Source organism: Chiloscyllium punctatum, chromosome 41 (genome assembly GCF_047496795.1).
Source record: "Chiloscyllium punctatum isolate Juve2018m chromosome 41, sChiPun1.3, whole genome shotgun sequence".
Classification (NCBI taxonomy): Eukaryota; Metazoa; Chordata; class Chondrichthyes; order Orectolobiformes; family Hemiscylliidae; genus Chiloscyllium; species Chiloscyllium punctatum.
This window is the reverse complement of record NC_092779.1, coordinates 33,643,311-33,663,748: the sequence shown is the minus strand read 5'-3', so window position 1 is coordinate 33,663,748 and position 20,438 is coordinate 33,643,311. Positions and strand designations below refer to the sequence as shown.

At 39.7% G+C, this 20,438-nt stretch overlaps 1 protein-coding gene across 4 annotated transcripts in view; it reads left to right on the top strand.

Annotated features, from left to right (window-relative positions):
* Positions 1-20,438, top strand: part of osbpl10b (oxysterol binding protein-like 10b) — a 256,531-nt gene that overhangs the window by 100,649 nt on the left and 135,444 nt on the right. For all 4 annotated transcript variants that reach the window (XR_011955038.1, XM_072560690.1, XM_072560692.1 and 1 more), the window contains one exon: positions 1,917-2,124. Coding sequence is in view for 3 of the 4 variants with exons in the window: in XM_072560690.1 (XP_072416791.1) it covers positions 1,917-2,124 (208 nt within the window). In the remaining variant the exon portion in view is untranslated. The remainder of the gene's footprint in view (positions 1-1,916; positions 2,125-20,438) is intronic.

The window sequence follows — 20,438 nt, the reverse complement described above, 5'->3', positions numbered from 1 at the left end:
TTCATACATCTGTCCTTGCATCCCAGGTGTTAGTCCTTTGATGCACTGCTTGTGTAGCCAGACTATCCTCCTTCAGATATGAAGACCAGTACTCCAGGATCATCTCACTAACATCCTGTACAATCTTTGGGTTTAGATGAAATGTGGTGCAAGAGACTTGTTGAGCATAAACACGGTCATGAGCCAAGAAGAACCCCTCATCTTCTGCCTTGAGAGCTTACAACCATATGGCCTTAATGTGGAATTCATCAGCTTCCAAATCTCTCCACCATCCAACCTCATCCCAGGTCCCACCCTGCCCCCTTAACTTTACCCTACATGTCCAGCTTCCTTTCCACCTATCTGCTCCACCCCTCCCACTGACTAATCACAGCCACCACCTACCTGCATCCACTATCACCATCCCACCCACATTTCCATTAGTCCCATCCCCCCCTCTCTATTTATTTCACAACCCTGTTTCCCCTTCCCTAGTCCTGATAAGAGGTTCCGTCCTGATGAGGTTCCAACCTGAAATGTCGACTTCCCTTCTCTTTTGCTGCTTGACCTACTATGGTTTTTCCAGTTCAACTCTTTACCCACTTGACTCTCCAGCAATCTGCACTTCAGTTTCTCCAAGTGATCTGTTTCCATTCTGTACGTAATATGTAATGTAATAATATCCTTAAATATACCAAATTGCCTGTATTTCTGTGCTTTGATCATCTTTCTGAATTTGGTGCAACTTAAAATTGTTTTAACCCTTTCATCTGTGTTACATTTGTTTATTGATGTTGACTGTACTACCTCCATCTCAAAATGGGTGAGAACTGGTTAGGGATGGAAATAAACATGAAAATTTGTGAAACATAGCATGTATACATGCCTGCTACCATTTCACTTGCAGTAGCTGCTTGTGAAACATGACCATATCCCATCTGAGAGGCAAGGCACTTCTTAATATATAAAGTGAGCTTTATAGCATTTAGATTGGTTGGTCCATTCTCTTCATGATACTTGGTCCACTCCTAAATCACTCCTACCAACACACTTTCCTCCTTCAGCACATACCATGCAAGCAATAGAGATGTAACACCTGGACATTGTATTCCATCACAGACCTCTCATTGCTCAGAAAATCCTTCAGTAGTTTTTACTTAATTTTGTTTAATAAATGCATTTGTTTAACAAATGCAAAATAATTTCACATGCTAGAAACGAGGAAGTGGCTTTATGCTGCATAGGAATGAAGGCTGTCAATTGACAATGTACCAATATCATGATGCCTCTGACATCAAAATTTCAAAGCGATGCACATCTCTGACATTTCCTACACTGGTTATTATTATATGGATTGTCTCCTTTGGTACCAGCCTTTTGTTTAGAGCGAGAATTATCTCATAATTTTACACTTCAAGAAAGCAGAAATGAATAGACATTAAGTGTAGAGATTTAGGCCACTTGAGAGGTTACCTAAAATTTTAGCATAGTGATTTATACTTAAGTTTTATAACATAACGCTTAGCATGCTAAAATATTTATTCATTGCTTTTTAAACTATTATTATTTTGATCTTGCAGCATAAAATTTATTAATGTTTCTCATATCAAAATCAGTAAAACAAATTTAGACAGTATTTGGAGTACTAACCTTTCACCGATTTAAAGTTTTGGAATATTTATAGTTTATTCAGTTATGATTTTTGTTTAGTGTGGAAGTGTGACTGCAATCCTCAATGGTTACTTCAAGAAAAATTTGGGATTTTCTTCATTTTGATTTTTTTATTGGAAACTTAATTTTGAGTTATTTTGGGGGAGAAAAAGAATTGTCAGGAAGGTTTTGTTTATTTCTGATTGTAATAAATTTTATATGTCTTGGTTTCATCAGTTGCATGTTCATTTATAAATTCACTACATTGTCAATTTTTATTTTAACAGATGATGAATCAGGCAGAAGGACAGCAAAAAAGTCTTGTGCATTCAATAGAATCTCTCCCACCTTGTGGGCCTCTATCTGCATTGGATCAAGATTTGCTGCTTTTGAAAGCTACCTCAGCTGCTACCATGAGCTGCCTTGGTGAATGCTTGAACATTTTGCAACAAAGTGCACAGCAAGCTGTCCAGCATAGCAAAAAAATGTCAGCTGGTGAGTATTATGGTGTCATGTAGCAGCGATAGCTCGTTTGAATGCTGAATTACTAGTTCATCCCCGAACGTTTTGAATTTAGTCCCAGTCATTTTCATTTGTTCATGGAATGTGAGCTTCCCTGTGAAAGACAGCATTTATTAAGTGTCTTTTGTTGCTCTTGACAACATTGTGGTGAGCTGCTGTCTTGAACTACACGCAGTTCTTTCTGGTAACAAGCTCAAAGATTTTAACCCAGTATCGACATATTTCCAAGTCAGGATGATGTGTGACTTGGAGGGGAACTTGCAGGAATTTGTTTTATGTGAATCTATCACGTTACATTAAATTGTATGACCAGGCTATCTCAATCCCTGGATCTAGGGTATCATTGAATATGCACAATAAACCCACTAGATCCCACAGCTACCTTGAATGTACTTTGCAAATACCCTGCTTACTGGGGGTGCCATTCCATTCTCCTAGTTTGACCATCTCTATTACATCCTTTCTGATGCTACAATCTTCCCGTTTTAGTGGTTCTGATATGGCAAGGACCTTGACCATGTCTGTCCTATTTCCTTCATTTTCATTCTCACACTTCCACCAATGTCCAAGAACAGTGATAACATTCCCTACTCCTCCCCTTCCATTCAACCGGTTTCTATATTCAATGGATCATACTCCTCCATCTCTGTTATGATGCCACCACCAAATACATCTTCCTCTCCTGTAAGCTTTTAGCATTTAGATTGGTTGGTCCATTCTCTTCATGATACTTGGTCCACTCCTAAATCACTCCTACCAACACACTTTCCTCCTTCAGCACATACCATGCAAGCAATAGAGATGTAACACCTGGACATTGTATTTCATCCCACCTCCCCAAGATCCCAAACACTCTAGTCACAGTAGTGACTTATTTTTTTATTTTTATTTTTTTTTATTTTAAATTCTTTTAATTTAATATATTGTATTCACTGTTCACATTACAGTCTGCACAACATTGAGGAGACCAAATGCATATTGAATGTCCCCTTGTTGAGAAATCTCTGTTCGTACTGCAAACATGCCACCAAGCTGGTGGTCATGGTTATTTTAATTCTTGCTGACTAATTGCCTCTGCTTTCTGCAGTATTTCAGTGAAGTTGAGAAACAACATGTTATATTTTAAATGGGCATTAGGTAGCCTTCCAGGTTCAACATTGAGTTCACCAGTTTCAATTTATTTGCTTCACAACAGCAATTGTTCGCAATTCCATAATTCTCACTTCCTCTGGACATCGTGATTTCTCTAGTTTTCCCATTACTGCACCCTTTGGTCATACACTATGATCTGTTTTGTCAATTAATGTTTTCTGTCTTCCACCCGAACTCAGACCTTCCCCTCGCTCCGATCCTTCCCTGCCTTAAGCATTTTTAGATCTTAAACTACATCTTGTCTGACCAAAGGTCAATGAGACTTCAATTTAAAAAAAAAACACTGACTAAGCTCAGCAGCTATATCAGCATCTGTAGAGAGAGAAAGAGTTACTGTTTTAAGTCCACTGACTCTTTTTCAAACCTGAAACGTTATCTCTCTTTCTTTCCAATGCAGTCAGAACTGTTGAGTATTTCAACGTATTATGTTTTTATTGTTTTTCCAACTGTTTTACTGTCCTTTTAATCCTTAATCCTTGCTAACCCAAAGGCTGTTTTATGGAATGACCTCTTGTATTATATTTAATGGAAGTGAAAGTGGGCTCATCCACTGGCTAAGGAATTTGAGTCTTCTATATCCTCTTTGTGGGAAGATCCGCATTAAGTGTGACTTAGGCATTTAACTGGATAACAGAGCATTCACTTTGATCAGGGACCGAAAGGCCAGTAGTTTGTCCATTGAGAGCTGCTGGTCAATCGGAAGCTGGCAAATCACTTGGCTAGTAGTATCACCCGGAAGTTGTGGCTGATGCTGATAGGGCACTTACCTGAGACCTTGAATCATACTTGGATCCCAGGCCAGATATGGGTGATGATGGAGGGGAATTACATGGTGGTGTCTAAGGACTAACAAGTGACTTAGAGCAGCCATTTGCTTCCTAATACTGAATTATATGTCTTTGAGTGTTTTCCATCCCCAAACCTGCAAGCAACCCCATAAGTTTGCTTGTTGTGCTCTCTGCATGGAGTGACGCCACCTGCTGCTGGGTGAATACAGTGGCAGTGATATTAGACCCTTAAGCAAGCAATAACTTCCCACTGAGGGCCTCAGTTGCCAATGGATTGGAAGGCCATCCATGGCTTTTCCTACCACAGACTTAATTTGGATGAAAGCAGAAAGCCATGTGATCCCTACTTGTCACCTTCCTACCTTTTCTAATACTCTTCTTCACTATTGTGCCAGTGGAGGGCTTAAATGCTGCTTTGTGTGTCATCTCATTGAAAGATATTTGAAAATTCAAACGCGCTACATCTTTTGTTTCTCTTTATTCAGTTGTCCTCCTAAACAACTTCCAAAAAATTACTCTTAATAGTTTTGTCAATACCATTTACTTTTTCGAGGCAGTTTTAGGTTAGATCAGATTACTTAATTCTTTAAGATTAAAAACAGTTCATCTAATATCCCAGTATCCTTGTCTTTTTAAAGTACTTTTATGTAGATGATCTGTCTGTTCCATGCACTTTCCTTTTCTATTAATTTCACCGATGCAATTTATGAACAAATACGCGTGCGTGCGCGTGTGTACAGTGCAGTGGAGTCACCTGCAGTGTGACATGAACCCAAGGTCCGGTTGAGGCCATCCTCATGGGTATCAGACTTAGCTATCAGCCTCTGCTCAGCCACTTTGTGTTGTTGCTTGTCCCGAAGTCCGCCTTTGAGTCACATTCCTCCTCATCTAAACAGATGCTACACTTCTCTAGCTGCTACCTGAAACATGTATTAAAACAGCTATCCCCTGCAGACAAGCCCTACGCATACACAGGATCTGTTCGGATGAGGAGGAACGCGACAGGCACCTGAAAGTGCTCGAGGATCCCTTGTAAGAACAGGGTACAATGCTCAACTTGTCGATTGGCAGTTCTGATGAGCCACAGTAAGAAACCACAATGACCACCTCAGGAGACAGACGAGGGCTGCAACTGATAGGGCATCTTTCATTGTACTTCCTGGGAGCCAAAAGACTACGCCATGTTCTTCGCGGCCTGCAACGCGTTATCGATGAGGATGAGCACCTCGCCAGAACCTTCCTCACGCCTCCACATCTTGCCTTTAAACAACCACCAAATTTCTTGCTTGCAGCAAACTGCCTAGTCTTCAGGACAACATCGACCATGACGCTGTACAACCCTGTCATGGCAGCCACTGTAAGACGTGTCAGTGTGTCGAAATGGATGTCACCATTACACACGTGGGAACATCTCCCATCATGCATGCAGCAGGTATTCATGTGACTCAGCCAACATTGTCTATCTCCTATGCTGCAGGCAGGGTTGCCCTGAGGCTTGATACATTGGAGAGACCAAAAAGATGCTACGACAGTGGACGAATGGACACCACGCAACAATACCCAGACAGGAGGGTATTGTGTGCTCTGGGACATCCAGCCTTGGACCTTCGGGTGACCATCCTCGAAGGCAGACTTTAGGACAAGCAACAGTGCAAAGTGGCTGAGCAGAGGCTGATAGCCAAGTTTGATACCCATAGGATGGCATCAACCGGGACCTTGGGTTCATGTCAGGTCAATACAATACAGGTGAATCCACTGCACTGTACACTCTCTCTTGTCAGTCTCTCTCGCTCACACTCCTACAAACACTCACTCTTACCCCCTGTCATACGCAAGTGCTCTGTCATGCGCATACGCATGCACCCACCCCGGCGCGCGCACGCACTCTCACAGGCTTACACCACATCTCGCGTGCTCAACTGCTTGACCAAACTTACACACACTTTCACATGTACTCATACCCACATGCGCACACACTCAAAGACACCCCCACTGTATCTCCTGAACGTATGCGCACACAAATTTATGAGGTGGATCTGTAGTTACAGAATTACATTTTATTTTGCTCAAACTGCATAAATCCATGTAGGATTCTGAAAGTCCCACTTTAGAAATAAAACTGACTCAACATTGGGGCAGACTTTAAGTTCACAGCTTTAATACATTGAGCTAAAATAACACCTATTGTCAGATAAACTGAAGCCATTTTGAGAATGTAACTTAAAAGGAGTTTTCAGATTTACATATCAAAGAGTCTAAACCAGCATATCCCATCCTAGAAGATGAAAGACTTAGTCTAAGTTTGTTTAATATATAATTACAACTCCGTGATACTATAAACCCTTTTGCTATAAATTCAGTGACTTCTGGTCCTGCTCCACAACTACCTGATGAGGCAGCGCCTCAGAAGCTAGTCCTTCCAAATAAACCTGTTGGACTATAATCTGGTGTTATGATTTTTAACTTTGATTATTATAATACATGCACCTCTGATTTAATTGTGTATGCTATGTCTAACAACATAAAATTTAGTGTGTCGTAGGTCCATCCAAGCTGATGTATTTTGGTTTTCAGAATTATGGTCTTTTCTCTTTATTGTCGTTGTACTATTCTTTACCAGGGCATTTTCCCCTTTGTCATTTGATCCATTGCTTTCAGAGATAAATGTACTGGACCTTCACTTATGGGTACTTGGTCGCAGAGTGACCATAATAAGTATTAGATAAATCTGTTCATTTCTATTTGAACTGCTATTTAATATATGCTTGTGAATGCTTCATACATTCATGTGTAATGATTTGAGCTTAAAATTTCTACATTTCCATAATGCTACCACATTTATCCATATTTTATGATCTCAGACTGCTTTGTTCCATAATCTTGACCTTTCTCAAAACGTATTTAATTTTGCCCTTTTCTGAATCAAAATGCATGAAATAATGTAAGTCAGTTTTAAATACTTTTGCATTTGCTTTTATTTTGCCTTGAATTCAGGATCTGAGATTCTTCTCAAACATAAGATTCTTGTCTTCTGAGAAAAATGCCAATTTTTATGATTGCAGATTTTTCTTCCTATCACAAACAAGGTGACTTTAATTTGACTTGACACATCACAGCAAAGTATTGTGGAGCATTGAACTACTAATCTTCAGACTCCAAAAACGTGTTGGCACTAACATGTGCAATTCCAAAGTGCCAAATCTACCTTCAGTAACCAGCATCTGACTCTAGAGCAGTGCTGTTATCTGCTTTCAGATGAACGTTTTCCTTCAAACTTTTATGCTAATGTCATTAGCGCATTGTTGCTGTTTTTGCACTATCTGGTATGTGTGTTGTGATTTGAGTTTTATTTGGCCAATGTACCCAGCATCCCTCGCTTTTTGGCCAAGTTAGCAATCTATCTGTTTTACCAGCCAGGAGACTGTCACACTTGCATCATTCAAGCTGATACTTCAGTGCTGTAAATTCAGAAGTGTTATCCTTCAGATGAGGCATACATTCACTTGTGAAAGCTTTGGTTGTAAAAATCCTGGATGCAAAGTTCAGCTCCATAATAACCCATTTTTCAACCTTTAACTTCCCTTTTCTGGCGCAGGTCATTTATTGAGAGTGATAGCATAGATATCGAAAATGTATATCACAAGTAACTAGAATAGGCAAATGGTAATATCTGTCGGTATTTAATACTGATTTGTCTGTAGTGGTACCACTTTCGATCACAAATCCCTTCTGCCTGCTGTTGGTCCATTTCCCTCCATTCCTTGCATATTCACATGCTTATCTAAAAGTCCCTTAAATGCCTCTATTGTTTCTCCCTGCACCACCATCCTGGCAGCACATTCCAGAAACTATCACTCTGCGGGTGGGTGGGTGAACAAAGTGCACCTCCTTTGAAATTTCCCCCTCTTAAGTTAAGTGCCCCTAGTATTAAATACTTCAACTCAGATTAGAATCTTTTTGCATATCTGTGCATCTCATAATTTTATAGACTTCCATCAAGTCTCCCCTCAGTCTCTGCCACTCCTGGAAAAGCAAGTCTTTCCTTCTAGCTCATGCCCTCTAATCCAGGCAGCATCCTGGTAAAAGTGTTCTGCACCCTCTCCAAAGCCGCCTCTTGTAATATGATGACCAGAATTGAATGCAGTACTCAGTGTGGCCGAACCAAAGTTTTCTAAAGCTGCAACATGACCTCATCAATGACGTTCAGGTAAGTTGTTTGATTTTTGCTGGCTGTTGCTGGCTTATTAGAATTGTTTGTTTGATTTTGCTCATAATTTAAAGTCGTTGAAATTGGCAGAAAATGGCATTATGTGGTGAAGGCCTTGGTTCTTAAGTTCTGCTCACAGAAGTTCTCTCACTGCTGAATGATGCAGTTGCCATTAGCATTTCCTTTAAACTGTGCACCTGCACAAGTGAACAACAGTGTTAAAAGTACCATGTATGTGGTTATTAGAGTCCACATACTGATGATCAAGTGAGGTTTACTGTCATTCTAGTCCACAAGCAAGGAACTGGCAGACTTCCCATACAGGAAATTAATGAATGAGGGTCGTCATCTGTTAGGTGGAATTAACAATTTAAGTTTCTTTGTGTTTATGCGATGTAGGTGTCTCAGGTTGGGCCAGCATGTATTGCCCATCCCCAATTGCACTGACAAAGACGGTGATGAGCTGTTGCCTTAATCTGTTTCAATCATAGAGGTGTAGGGACACCACAGTGTCAATAAGAAAAGTGTTCCATGATTTTGACTCATTGACACCTTAAAAAAGGTAATGTAGTTCCAAGTTTGGATGTGCGTCTTTGAGCGGAAACTTTCTGCTCCTGTGTATGTATCTGTGTATGTATCTATGTATGTGCTGCCTTTGACCTTCTCAGTGTTAGATGCCACTGATTTGGAGGGTGGTGTCAAAGAACCCTGTCAATTATGCAGTGCATCTTGTAGATCGTAGCAATACTGTGTTGGTGTTGAAAGAAGTGAATGTTGGTGGTGACAGGATGCTTTGTCCTGAGTGGTGCTGGCCTTTTTGAGTTTTTGGAGCAGCACTGATTTATACATGTAAGGCATCATACTTCTGATTTGTGCTATAGGTGGTGGATGGGATGTTGCTCATTGCTGAAATCCTTCACATTTGATCCTGTAGCCTGAAGCTATATCAGTGCTTTTCTTTCCTGCCAAATACTCGCCAGTTTGCGCGCAGTGATTCCTCTTCCAATCATCCTGCCACTTTGTTCCAGTTCATTGATAACCTCTCAAACCTTGCCCCTTGTTGCTTTTCTCTCTTGACCATAGCCCCCCTCACTCTCTGACCTTCATCCACCTTCTCACCATCCTTTTCCTTACTTATTGTGAGAAGTAGGAGGAGCATTAGGAGTGAGGCAAGGGGTCAAGAGAGGTGGCAAGTTGGAGTTTGGGAGTAAAGAGAATTTATTAAGAGAGGAGTTTTGGGTCAGATAATAATGCTAATCTAAGCATTCTGTTGTACCAGGCTCTTACCTTTTGCTATTAGTCTCCCATGCGGAACCTTTCTAAAGCCTTGCTGAAGTCCTGTATTACTGCATCGATTGCATTCCCCTCTCAAAACCCATCTTGTTACAGTGTTCGAAAAAATCCAATCCAGTTAGTCAGTTCTCTGGCAGCTTTCCTGTGGTCAGCGGAATTGAAAATTATTGCCATTTACCTGTCATTTCCTCCCTTGCCTCAATTAACAGTCTGGGATATGTTACATCCAATGCTGGTGATTTATCTACTTAAAAGCTGGGCCACTTGGATCCTCCTCTCTGCTTATGCCCATTCTTTAAGTGTATCACAGTCCCTATTCTTGATTTCAATACCCACAGCATACCTCTCACTAGTGAACACTGGCACAAAATATTTATCCAGAATGATAATCACGTCCTTTAGGTCCAACCACAAATCATCACTGTGGTCCTTAATCTGCCCTACTCTTTCCCTTATTATTCTTCTATATTTAATATGCTTGTAAAATAAAGGAGAATCTTTAGTTAGTTTATCTGCAATTATTCTTCCATCTCCCCTTTTTGCTTTCTTAATTTCCTTCTTAAATTTCCCCTTCTACATTTGTACTCCTGTTCTGTTCAGCCTCTTGTTTTGAGCCCTCACTATCTGCTATAAGCCTCCCTTTGTCTCTTTATCCAATCCTGTATATCCTTCCAATATCACTGGATTTGTTGGTCCCACCTTTTGTCTTTGTGGGACATATTGCTCGCTCTTAGATTTTCTCCTTGAATGCACCATACAGTTGACACAGAAATACCTCAAGGTATCTGCCCTCAATCCATTCTGGCCAAATCATACCTACTCTTATTAAAATCAGCTTCTCCCAATTTAGAGCTTTGAATTCAGGCCCATCTTTGTCCTTTTTCATTACAATCTTTAATCCACTGGAGTTATGGTTGCTGTCTGCAAAATGCTCCCCCACAGATACTTCAACCATTTGTTCAGCTTCATTGCCTAAAATTAAGTCCAGGCCTGCTCCCTTCTCTTGTCGGACACTGTTGACTGACTTAAGACTGAAGGTGTTGATGTTGTTGATGACTAGGGAAATGGCAGACATGTTAAATAATTGCTTTGCCTCAGTATTTAAAGTGGAAAAGGAGGATAGCTCCCAAGGAAATTAATAGTGATTGGGGACAGGGACTGAATAAAATTAGTGTTAAATAAAACACCAATAATGAGGAAATTAAAGGAGCTATAGAGTGACAAATCCATAGGAGCTGACATTTTCCATGAAGGTATTCAAGTAAGTAGGGGATCTTTCAGAGTTTCCTAGATAAAGGATTCATCCCTCTGTTTTGGAAAATTGCACATGTCACTTTTTATGAAGGCCGAAAGAGGAAAACCAGAGAATAACATGTCTAACATCTGTGAAAATTGTTGGAGTTTACAGTCTGGGATGGGGAAACTGAACACCTCACAATTTTTTCAGTTAATTAGGGAGAGCCAACTAGATTATGATATGTAGGTCATACCTGACAAACCTGAATGAATTATTTTTAAAGTGGTGACTAAAGTAGTGGGCGTGGGACTGCCTGTGGAGGTCATTTTAGATTATCTTAGATTCCCTACAGTGTGGAATCGGGCCTTTTGGCTCAACAAATCCGCACCGACCCTCCGAAGAATAACCCACCCAGACCCATTTCCCTCAGATTAATGCACCTAACACTATGGGCAATTTAATATAGCCAATTCACCTAACCTGCACACCTTTGGACTGTGGGAGGAAACCGGAGCACCCGGAGAAACCCATGCAGACATGGGGAGATTGTGCAAACTCCACACATACAGTTGCCCGAGGCTAGAATTGAAGCTGGGTCCCTGGTGCTGTGAGGCAGCAGTGCTAACCACTGAGCCACCATGCCACCCCGTTTCTATGGATTTCCAGGACGCATTTGATAAATTTCCACCTAAGCGACTATTAACTAAGGTCGAAACCCATGGAATTGAGGGCAAAAGTAATGACATAGCTATGAGAGATCGATTGAGTGATCGGTGACAAAGGAAGGTACTCAAATTGTATGGCAGGATGTGACAAGTGGTGTCCTACAGGATCGGTGTTAGCTCCTCAATTATTCACTAATGACTTGGGTAATGGCATAAAAAGTCTTTTATCCAAATTTGCTGATGACACAAAGTTAGGCAGCATTGTAGACAGAATAGATGATAGCATTGATCGACTAGGTGAATGGGCAAAACTGTGGCACATAGAGTTCAGAGTAAGCAAGTATGAGGTTATCCATTTTGGACCAAGAAAAGTAGAGCTCTGGGTACTTTCCTAAATGGTTTGAAGTTAAATACAGTGAGTATCCAACGAGACATGGGATTCAGATCTTTAAAATATCATGAAGAGGTTTAGAGAATAATCAAGACAATCAGTGGAATGCCGGCCTTTCTATTTAAAGGATGAGAGTATAGGCTGCAGAAGTTATGCTGCAGCTGCAGAAAAGCTTGGTTGAACCCCACTTGGAATACTGTGAGCAGATCTGGATACTGCACCTCAGAACTTATTGAGCTTGGAGGGAGTAAAACATTTTGTTTACAAGAATGATACCTCGACTTCGGCGATTGAGTTATGAGGAGAGATTGTGCCAATATTTTCTCTCGAATTTAGAAGGTTAACGTGATATAATCAAAGTCTTCAAGATATTAACAGGAAAAGATAGTTTATCTTCATTCACCCTATTTCCACTGTTGGAGATTCTAGAACTAAGGAGTGTATTCTAAGAATTATGGCTCAACAATTTAGAACAAATGTTAGGAAGAACTTCAATGCACAAAGGCTGATAATTGGAACTCTTTTTCCATAAATAGTCATAGATGCTCAACCAGTTGTTAGTTTTGAATCTGAGATTTTTTTAAGTAAAGGTATTAAGGGATATAGACCAAATGCAGATAAATGGAGTTATGCCACAGATCAGTCATGATCTCATTAAATGGCGAACAGATTGAAGGGGCTGAATGGTTTGCTTTGGTTCTTATGTTCCTAGGTCCCATTGCCCTCAAAAGCAATTCAATGTCCCAGAGTTCGAAAACCCGCCCTCCCTGCACTATCTCTCCAGCCATCCATTCATCTGGACAAACTTCCTATTTCTTTCCACACTAGTGTGTAGCTAAGAATGCAAATGCTTTTGCGAGGTTTCTTTTTGTTTGCTCATTGGATGTGGGTGCCATTAGCTTGTCAGCATTTATTGCCTGTCCCTAGTTACCCTTTAAGATGATGTTCTGCTGCCTTGAACAGGTATAGTCTATGTGCGGTAGTTAGGCCCACAATACTGTTAAAGAGCAAATTCTGGGATTTAGACCTAGCAACTGTGAAAGAGCAGCGACATACTTCCAAGTCAGGATGGTGAGTTACTTGGAGAGAAACTTGTATGTGTTAGTGTTCCCAAATCCCATGATATTTAATGGGCTTTTTAAACCATGTGTACTTCCTTTGCCTTTATCAATTTCATTTTTGAATGACAGTTTACTTAATGGTGAGCTGGTTTATTACTTCAAAATATTGTACATAGCTTTTTAAGTTTAAATAAAACTGTAGGCTTTCTTCACTTTGTTTTTGCCAAGAACTATCTTTTCACTAATTCTGAGATGTAGTTTTCTCCCTCTGTATTTACTTAAGTTGTAAGAGCACTGTCTTTCTCTGGCCATCACTCTTCATTATTTTGCTATCCTGACAGCAGTTTGCATCCCACTCCATATGAAAGCGAAGAGTGCACTTGATGAAATATGCGCCGTTATGAATAGCTTTGAGATGGAATTCCCCAAAGCCTTGTTCATCATGTTTGGTGACTTCAAACAGGCCAACCTCAAGTGTGCTACCAAGATACCATCAACAAGCCTCCTCTCCCACCAGAGACCCAAACATCATTGACCTTGCTGCACACCCTTCAAAGATGCCTACCACTCCAGCCTCCGTCTGAAGTTTGAAAAATTGGACCGAAAGGCTGTGCTCTTTCAGCTTGTAAGTCAGGAGAAGCTAAAGCGTGAGAATCTCACACAGAAAATTGTACAGAGCTAGTCTAAGGTAACGGATGAGCTTACTATGTGTCTACTTAGAATTGGTGGACTGGTCAATATTCAAGAACTCAGTGGCCAACTGAAATGAGTCTGCCACCACCATCAGACTTTATCGGGAAGTGTATAGAGAACTGCCAAAATACTTGGTTAATCAGAGTTCCTCAACTCAAAACCACGGATGAACGGGAGATCCACTCCCTGCTGAAATCCAGTTCTGAGGCATTTAAGTGTGGTGATCCTGACCTATACAGGAAATCTACATACTGTCATAAAGTTGTATAGAGTACTCATGAATTAGAAGGCAGGAAGTTAGGATTTGTTGGTAATAATGATAGTGGAGAAAAATATGTGGTCCTTTTAAGAGCTCAGGTGCATATCAAAGCTTAGAGATGTAAAAATATGTCTGCAAGCAGCTGTAGATGCACAGACAGTTACAAATTGGAAACCTATCAATCGGATGAGTGGTTGGATACCTTGGGCTTGTTTTGATGTTTTGGCCACTAGTTTGAATTTAGTCAATTAATTTAAACAAGGCCCAAGATACTGAAAGCCAATTGAACTGAAGTCTGATGGCGTTGACAAACTGAAAACAATTACAAGTTTGTTGATGACGCCATCACTGGGGGTTGGATCTCAAACAGTAACAAGACAGAGTACAGGCAAGAGGTAGACAGTTTAATGCCATCGTGTAAAGACAACAATCTCTTCCTCAATTGCAGCAAAATGAAGTAGCTGGCCATTAACTTCAGGAACTGGAGTAGAGGATGCACCCCTGTCTGTCTCAATGGTGCTGAGGTGGAGGTGGTCAACAGCTTTAAGTTCCTAGGAGTAAATATCACTAACAGTCTGTCCTGGTGCAAACACGTCGACGCAATGGTCAATAAAGCACGCCAATGCTTCTACATCCTCAGAAGGCTAAGGCAATTCGCATGTCCACACTGACTCTTAGCAATGTTTATAGATACATTGTAAAATGTATCCTCTCCGGATGATCCCTGCTTGGTATGGGAACTGATCTGCCAAGACTACAAGAAATTAGAGTTGTGAACACATCCCAGTCCATCATGCAAACCAACCTTCCTTCCATTTACTCTGACTATACTTCTGGTTGCCTCAGGAAAGCAGCCAAAATAATCAAAGACCCCTCTCACATCTGGTTGTACTGTCTTCAGCCTTTTCTGTCAGGCAGAAGATAGAAAAGTTTGAAAACATGTACCAACAGATTGAAGAACAGCTTCTTCCTGCCACTCTCAGACTTTTGAATGGACCTCAAACGTACTAAAGTCTACTTTTCTATGCACTATATTTTGCATTCTGTTCTATTATCCTGATGTACTTATGTAAGATATGATTTGGCTGGATAGCATGAAAAACAATATTTTTCACTCTATTTCAGTACATGTGACAATAATAAATCAAACAGGTTCATGAGCCAATTTCTCTCCATGTTCAATTCTGGTCACCCTGCTAAAAAGATTTATGTTCAACTTGAAAGGATTCAGAAAAGATTTACAAGGGCGTTGGTGGGACTGGAGGGTTTGAGCTATAAGGAGAGGCTGAATAAACTGGGGATATTTTCCTTGGGCTAAGGAGTGACCTTTATAGAGGTGTATAAAATCATGAGGGGCATGATAGGGTGAATAGCTAAGGTATTTTTCCTAGTGTGTGGGAGTCTAAAGCTCGAGGGCATAGGATTAAGGTGAGAGGGGAAAAGTTTAAAACAGACCTGAGGGGCAAAATTTTCATACAGAAGGTAGTGCATGTATGGAACAAGCTGCTGGTTGAGGTGGGTACAATTACAACATTTAAAAGGCATCTGGATGGGTATATGAATAGGAAAGATTTAGTGGGAAATGGGCCAAATGCTGGCAAATAGGACTAGATTAGGTTAGGTTATCTGTTTGACCTGGGTGAGTTGTATCAAAGGGTCTGTTTCCATGCCGTATAACTTTGACTCTATAAATACTTTTACTTCTGTCTGACTCTGATGTTATTATGATCAAGTGGCCCCAATTTTTATGGGGTAATTCCCAATTGATTTTAATGTGGGATAGGTTAGATCCCCTACAGGAACCCAGCTGGATGGATTGTTTGTGTTATTTTTATTATTGTTCTCCTGAGATGATCTAATAAAACATAAGCACACAAGTTTATTTGCAACAGAAATATTGATCAAGGAAAAAAGCACTACCCTCTTAGCATAGATTCAAATATTTTTAAGTGCATAGTCGATATAATCCAAACATACTTGACAAATTGAAAAGAAACAGCACCTTTCTGTCAGAATCAGTACCCTACGACAGCTTACAACAATTGCTACAATTCTAAGAACATCGAGTGCTGTATCTCTAGCAAGATTCAGTGTAGCTTGCTTTCAAGGGAATAATACTTTTTCCATTAGTACTTTGAGAGTATAACTTTTTAAAATAGTCATTGTTATTGTTATCATTATTATTGTTATTACTACTATGCTGCTGACTTAGTTTCCTTCCAGGACTGTGCAATCCATGATGCAGCTTTAATTTATTTCCTTTTAAAAAATTAAAACAACTTTTTTTCCACTATCCTAGCACTTTGATCTAGGATTAATAATAACTTATTCTGTGATTAAATTTCTTTAGCTCCATTTCTTCTGAATGCCAATTGGCAAATGCTTCTCTCTTGAATGACTTCCCAACACAGATTGAAGATAAGTCTGTAAAGTTCTTCCTGTAAGTACTTTGGTAGTTCCCTAGGAGCTCTGACTGACTTCCTCTAGCTTGAAATTGTGAATTCGTTTTTGTTTAAAACTATTGATTAACTCCTGTATGTTTACTTAGAATTCCAAGAACCTAAAATTGCCATAAACAGTATTAAAATATTATTTTTATAATCTCTCAATTTCATCACATTGTGAAGAAATTACTTGCTCAAATGGACACTCAAAGTTGATTTTACCATATTTTGTATCAATTCAAAAGGCAAGCCTCCTGATCTTTCCATTTTGAGCTTGTCAAATTTTCTGTCTTGTCTTAGACCATCACTACTAGGTTAACATTTCTTGTCTTAAATGACTAAAATATCAATTACAATATATAAATTAATGAATATCTCATGTGAAGTATTATAAATATTATGACACCGACTAAGTCCAGATGTTATGACTTCAAATGTTATTGTGATAATTTTAAATTGAATTTTGTTTATCTGGTTAGCCTTGGACTACAAGAAATGTGTCAGTCAGTACCTTACCGTGATATTCTTTCTTCTTCTTTCGTATCTATGCTAACTTGTAAAATATGTTCTGTTATTTCTATTGGTGATGCACATCTGAATATTATCTTGGACATTTGTGTAAATGACAAAATTTATTCTGTTTTTGAATGGAAAAACTTTGAGGGAACTTTGTTCTTATTCCCTTTGGAATGATTTAGATTGAATGGAGTATAAGCTGATAAAAGAAGGAAGAGAATGGGAAGGAGGATTGTCATGAGGTCATATTCATCTAAAATCAGCAAGGGAGTAATTCTCTTGCCTTAACATCAGCGAAGAACTGCTTACTGAAATCAAACAGATCTTCAGAACAGGTTGAAGTCAGTGCCTGCCAGTTGTTTTAGAGGTGACTGTTGTCACGATTCACAAGGCTATTACACTGGAAGTCAAACCTCACTATTCCAAGATTCAACTCAGACATGGAAAGGTTTAGTTAATCTATTCAAAGTCCTTGACTGATGAACACCAATTAAAAGAAAGCCCTCAGCAGGTTTCTGGACTTAATAAAAAAAACATTTGAATTGCAAACAAGTTGTCTTTATCCAATGACAGTTATGAAATTTGAATTGCTAACTTATCAGTCTACAACTTAAACTCTGTCCCTTCTAAAACTCCTTTCTTCACAGATATATACAGACGAGTATGGATGTTAAGGGTGGAAAAAGGAAAGAAAAAGGGAAGCATAGTTTGCACCAGTCTGCTTCACAGAATTTGATTAATTGTTTTTTCTTTCAATCATCTGTTTTTAGTTCTTTGCTGTTGACACAAGGTTGTTTGCACACTAGTGCTTTCCTTTGTTCACTAGTTGAGAATTTGTCCTTTCTCATTGTGTTGGTTTATTTTATTCTTGCTTCAAAAGGTGATTTGCAGAGAAATATGAGTGGAAGACTCAGATTGTTACTGCAGACGTCCTAGTACCTCCATATATGAGCGAGAGAGACAGTGAAACAGATTTTTTAATGCTTTCACTTTGCAAGCTAGATAGATCTCGGTGTTCGCTTCACTCAAGCCATGATTACAAAAGCAGGAGCTAATTAGAAAGTTATTGTTAAGCTGTTCTGCCTTAGTGTAAAGCTCACTGGCTAGGTCATGCCTACTTCTGCTGTCACTGCTTAAAGAAAGCACAATGTTATACACAATTCAGTATATTTATGGGCGGCACAGTGGCACAGTGGTTAGCACTGCTGCCTCACAGCGCCAGAGACCCGGGTTCAATTCCCACCTCAGGCGACTGACTGTGTGGAGTTTGCACGTTCTCCCCGTGTCTGCGTGGGTTTCCTCCGGGTGCTCCGGTTTCCTCCCACACTCCAAAGATGTGCAGGTCAGGTGAATTGGCCATGCTAAATTGCCCGGAGTGTTAGGTAAGGGGTAGATGTAGATGTAGGGGTATGGGTGGGTTACGCTTCGGCGGGGCGGTGTGGACTTGTTGGGCCGAAGGGCCTGTTTCCACACTGTAAGTAATCTAATCTAATCTAATCTAATATTCCAGTAATCATGATTTCTAAAACTGCAGCTCCTTTTTGTGCAGTTGTCTTGGTTTAAAGCAGCATGTCCCTTTATTTGGTCCAGAGTCCAAAAACACAAGAAACAAAAAGATGTGGTTTTTAACACATTTTTTTGGCTCATGAATTCCTCCACATTAGACCAGATAGCATCTCTAACATCTTATGGTTTTCTGACAACTTTAGGAATACGGGCAGTGTTAGACTTGCTTTGAGCTTTAACAATCCTGTGAAGAAATTACTTAAGTTTTTTTGCCAATTAGTTAATATTTCTGATTTCTGGTCACTGACCAACTTGCCAGAGGAAATAATTTCTCCTCCTTGCTTTATCAAAACTTCTCATACATTTGAATAAATGTTTAGTTTCCCCTTAACCTTAATACGAAGAACAGACTCTGCTTTGGAACTCTCCAATCCTTGATATCAACCTGGAAGAATTTCTGTATGCTGTCCATGGATCTCCTTGCTGAAATGTGGTGTGCAAATTGCACATGGTATTTCAGCGGAAACATAACCAGTTATTTTCAAAGATTTAACATGACTTCCTTATCTTCGCAATCTAAGCCAAGTATCCTACGTTTGTTCAGAGCTGGCAATGATTTGTGAATATGCACCTTCAGTTCTTTCTACATTTCACCTTAAAAAAAAAACAAATGTCCCTTTATGTTGTTTCTCCCAAAATGCATCTCAGTGAAATTGCATTATCATAAATTGCATTTATCCATCCTCTTAAAATCAGCTACTATGCTGTTCGCTGTTTATTACTTTGTCAAACTTCATGTAATTCACAAACTTAGAGATTGCATTCCCTTTTTTGAAGTCCAAGCCAGTTTATGTACATTAGGAAAAGCAACGGCCCTGATACCACAATGGGAGTGAGTTACACACATTCCTGGAGTCAAAAAATGTGTTCACTACGACTCTTGCTTACTATCCCTTAGCCAATTCTGTACCAGAGCCATTGCCATCCCTTTACTCCCATGTTTGTATTGTGATGTGAGATTTATATCTTTTTTTTTAGAAAACAGTGTGGCTTTGAAATTAATGTAATGGTCTATTTTTTGTGAATTGGTTTTGAAATTAACTAGGTCACTCTTTCTAGAAGCATGATTTAAAACCAGTGTGTGTACGAGAGGCAGGTAACTGCAAGGATTCCTGAAATGTTAATGGAATTTTTTTTATATAAAGGAGGATTTATGGCAGGAGGGAGAAAAGACTAAGTCACTAGCTACAGGAGATTTGGTGATGTGTTTATTTTTGTTTCAGAAGTTTTTGGGTTCAGTTCGAAGGAGAACTGACAGTGCTCATAAACAAGTATAGTTTCTCGTGGGAAAAATTTGTTTAGAACAGTTGAGAGAATTGGTTACTTTAGGGAAGCCGTTTGGTCAGTGAAACTTCCAGACCAGGAATTTTGTTAGAACTCTCTGACAAGCCTGAGGAAGTCTCATCTGTCAGAGGAATTTGGGAGTCCTTGTGCAGAAGTTTAGATTAGATTAGATTAGATTAGATTATAAAAACCTAGGCTATAAGTTCAGCAGGTAGTAGGGGAGATTTGCGAACAGTTAGCCTTTAGTTCAAAGAGGATGGATAATAAAAATAAGTTTTTTGTTACAATTGTACAAGGCGCTAGTCAGACCACACCTAGATTACAGTGAATAGGTTTGTTCCCTTATCAAAGGAAAGATATATCAGCATAAGAGACAATCCAGAGAAGGCTTAATAGTGTGATTTCTGGTATGGAGAGAACTTTCTTCAGAGGAGAAGTCGACTATGTTGGACCTGTACTCACTGGTGTTTAGAAGAATGAGAGGCAACTATATTGAAACATGCTAGATTAGGGGGCTTGATAGGGTACATGTGGAGAGGCTGGTTTCTCTCATGGGTGAGTCGAAGTACAAAACACATGAGCAAGGAGTTGCCCGGTTAGTACAGGGGTAAGGAGGAATTTCATCTTGAAGTTTAATTTGTGGAATTCTTTACTGGACAGGGCTGTAAAGGCTGCATGGATAAGTATATTCAAGGCTGAAATTGACAGATTCTTAATCAGGAAGGAAATCA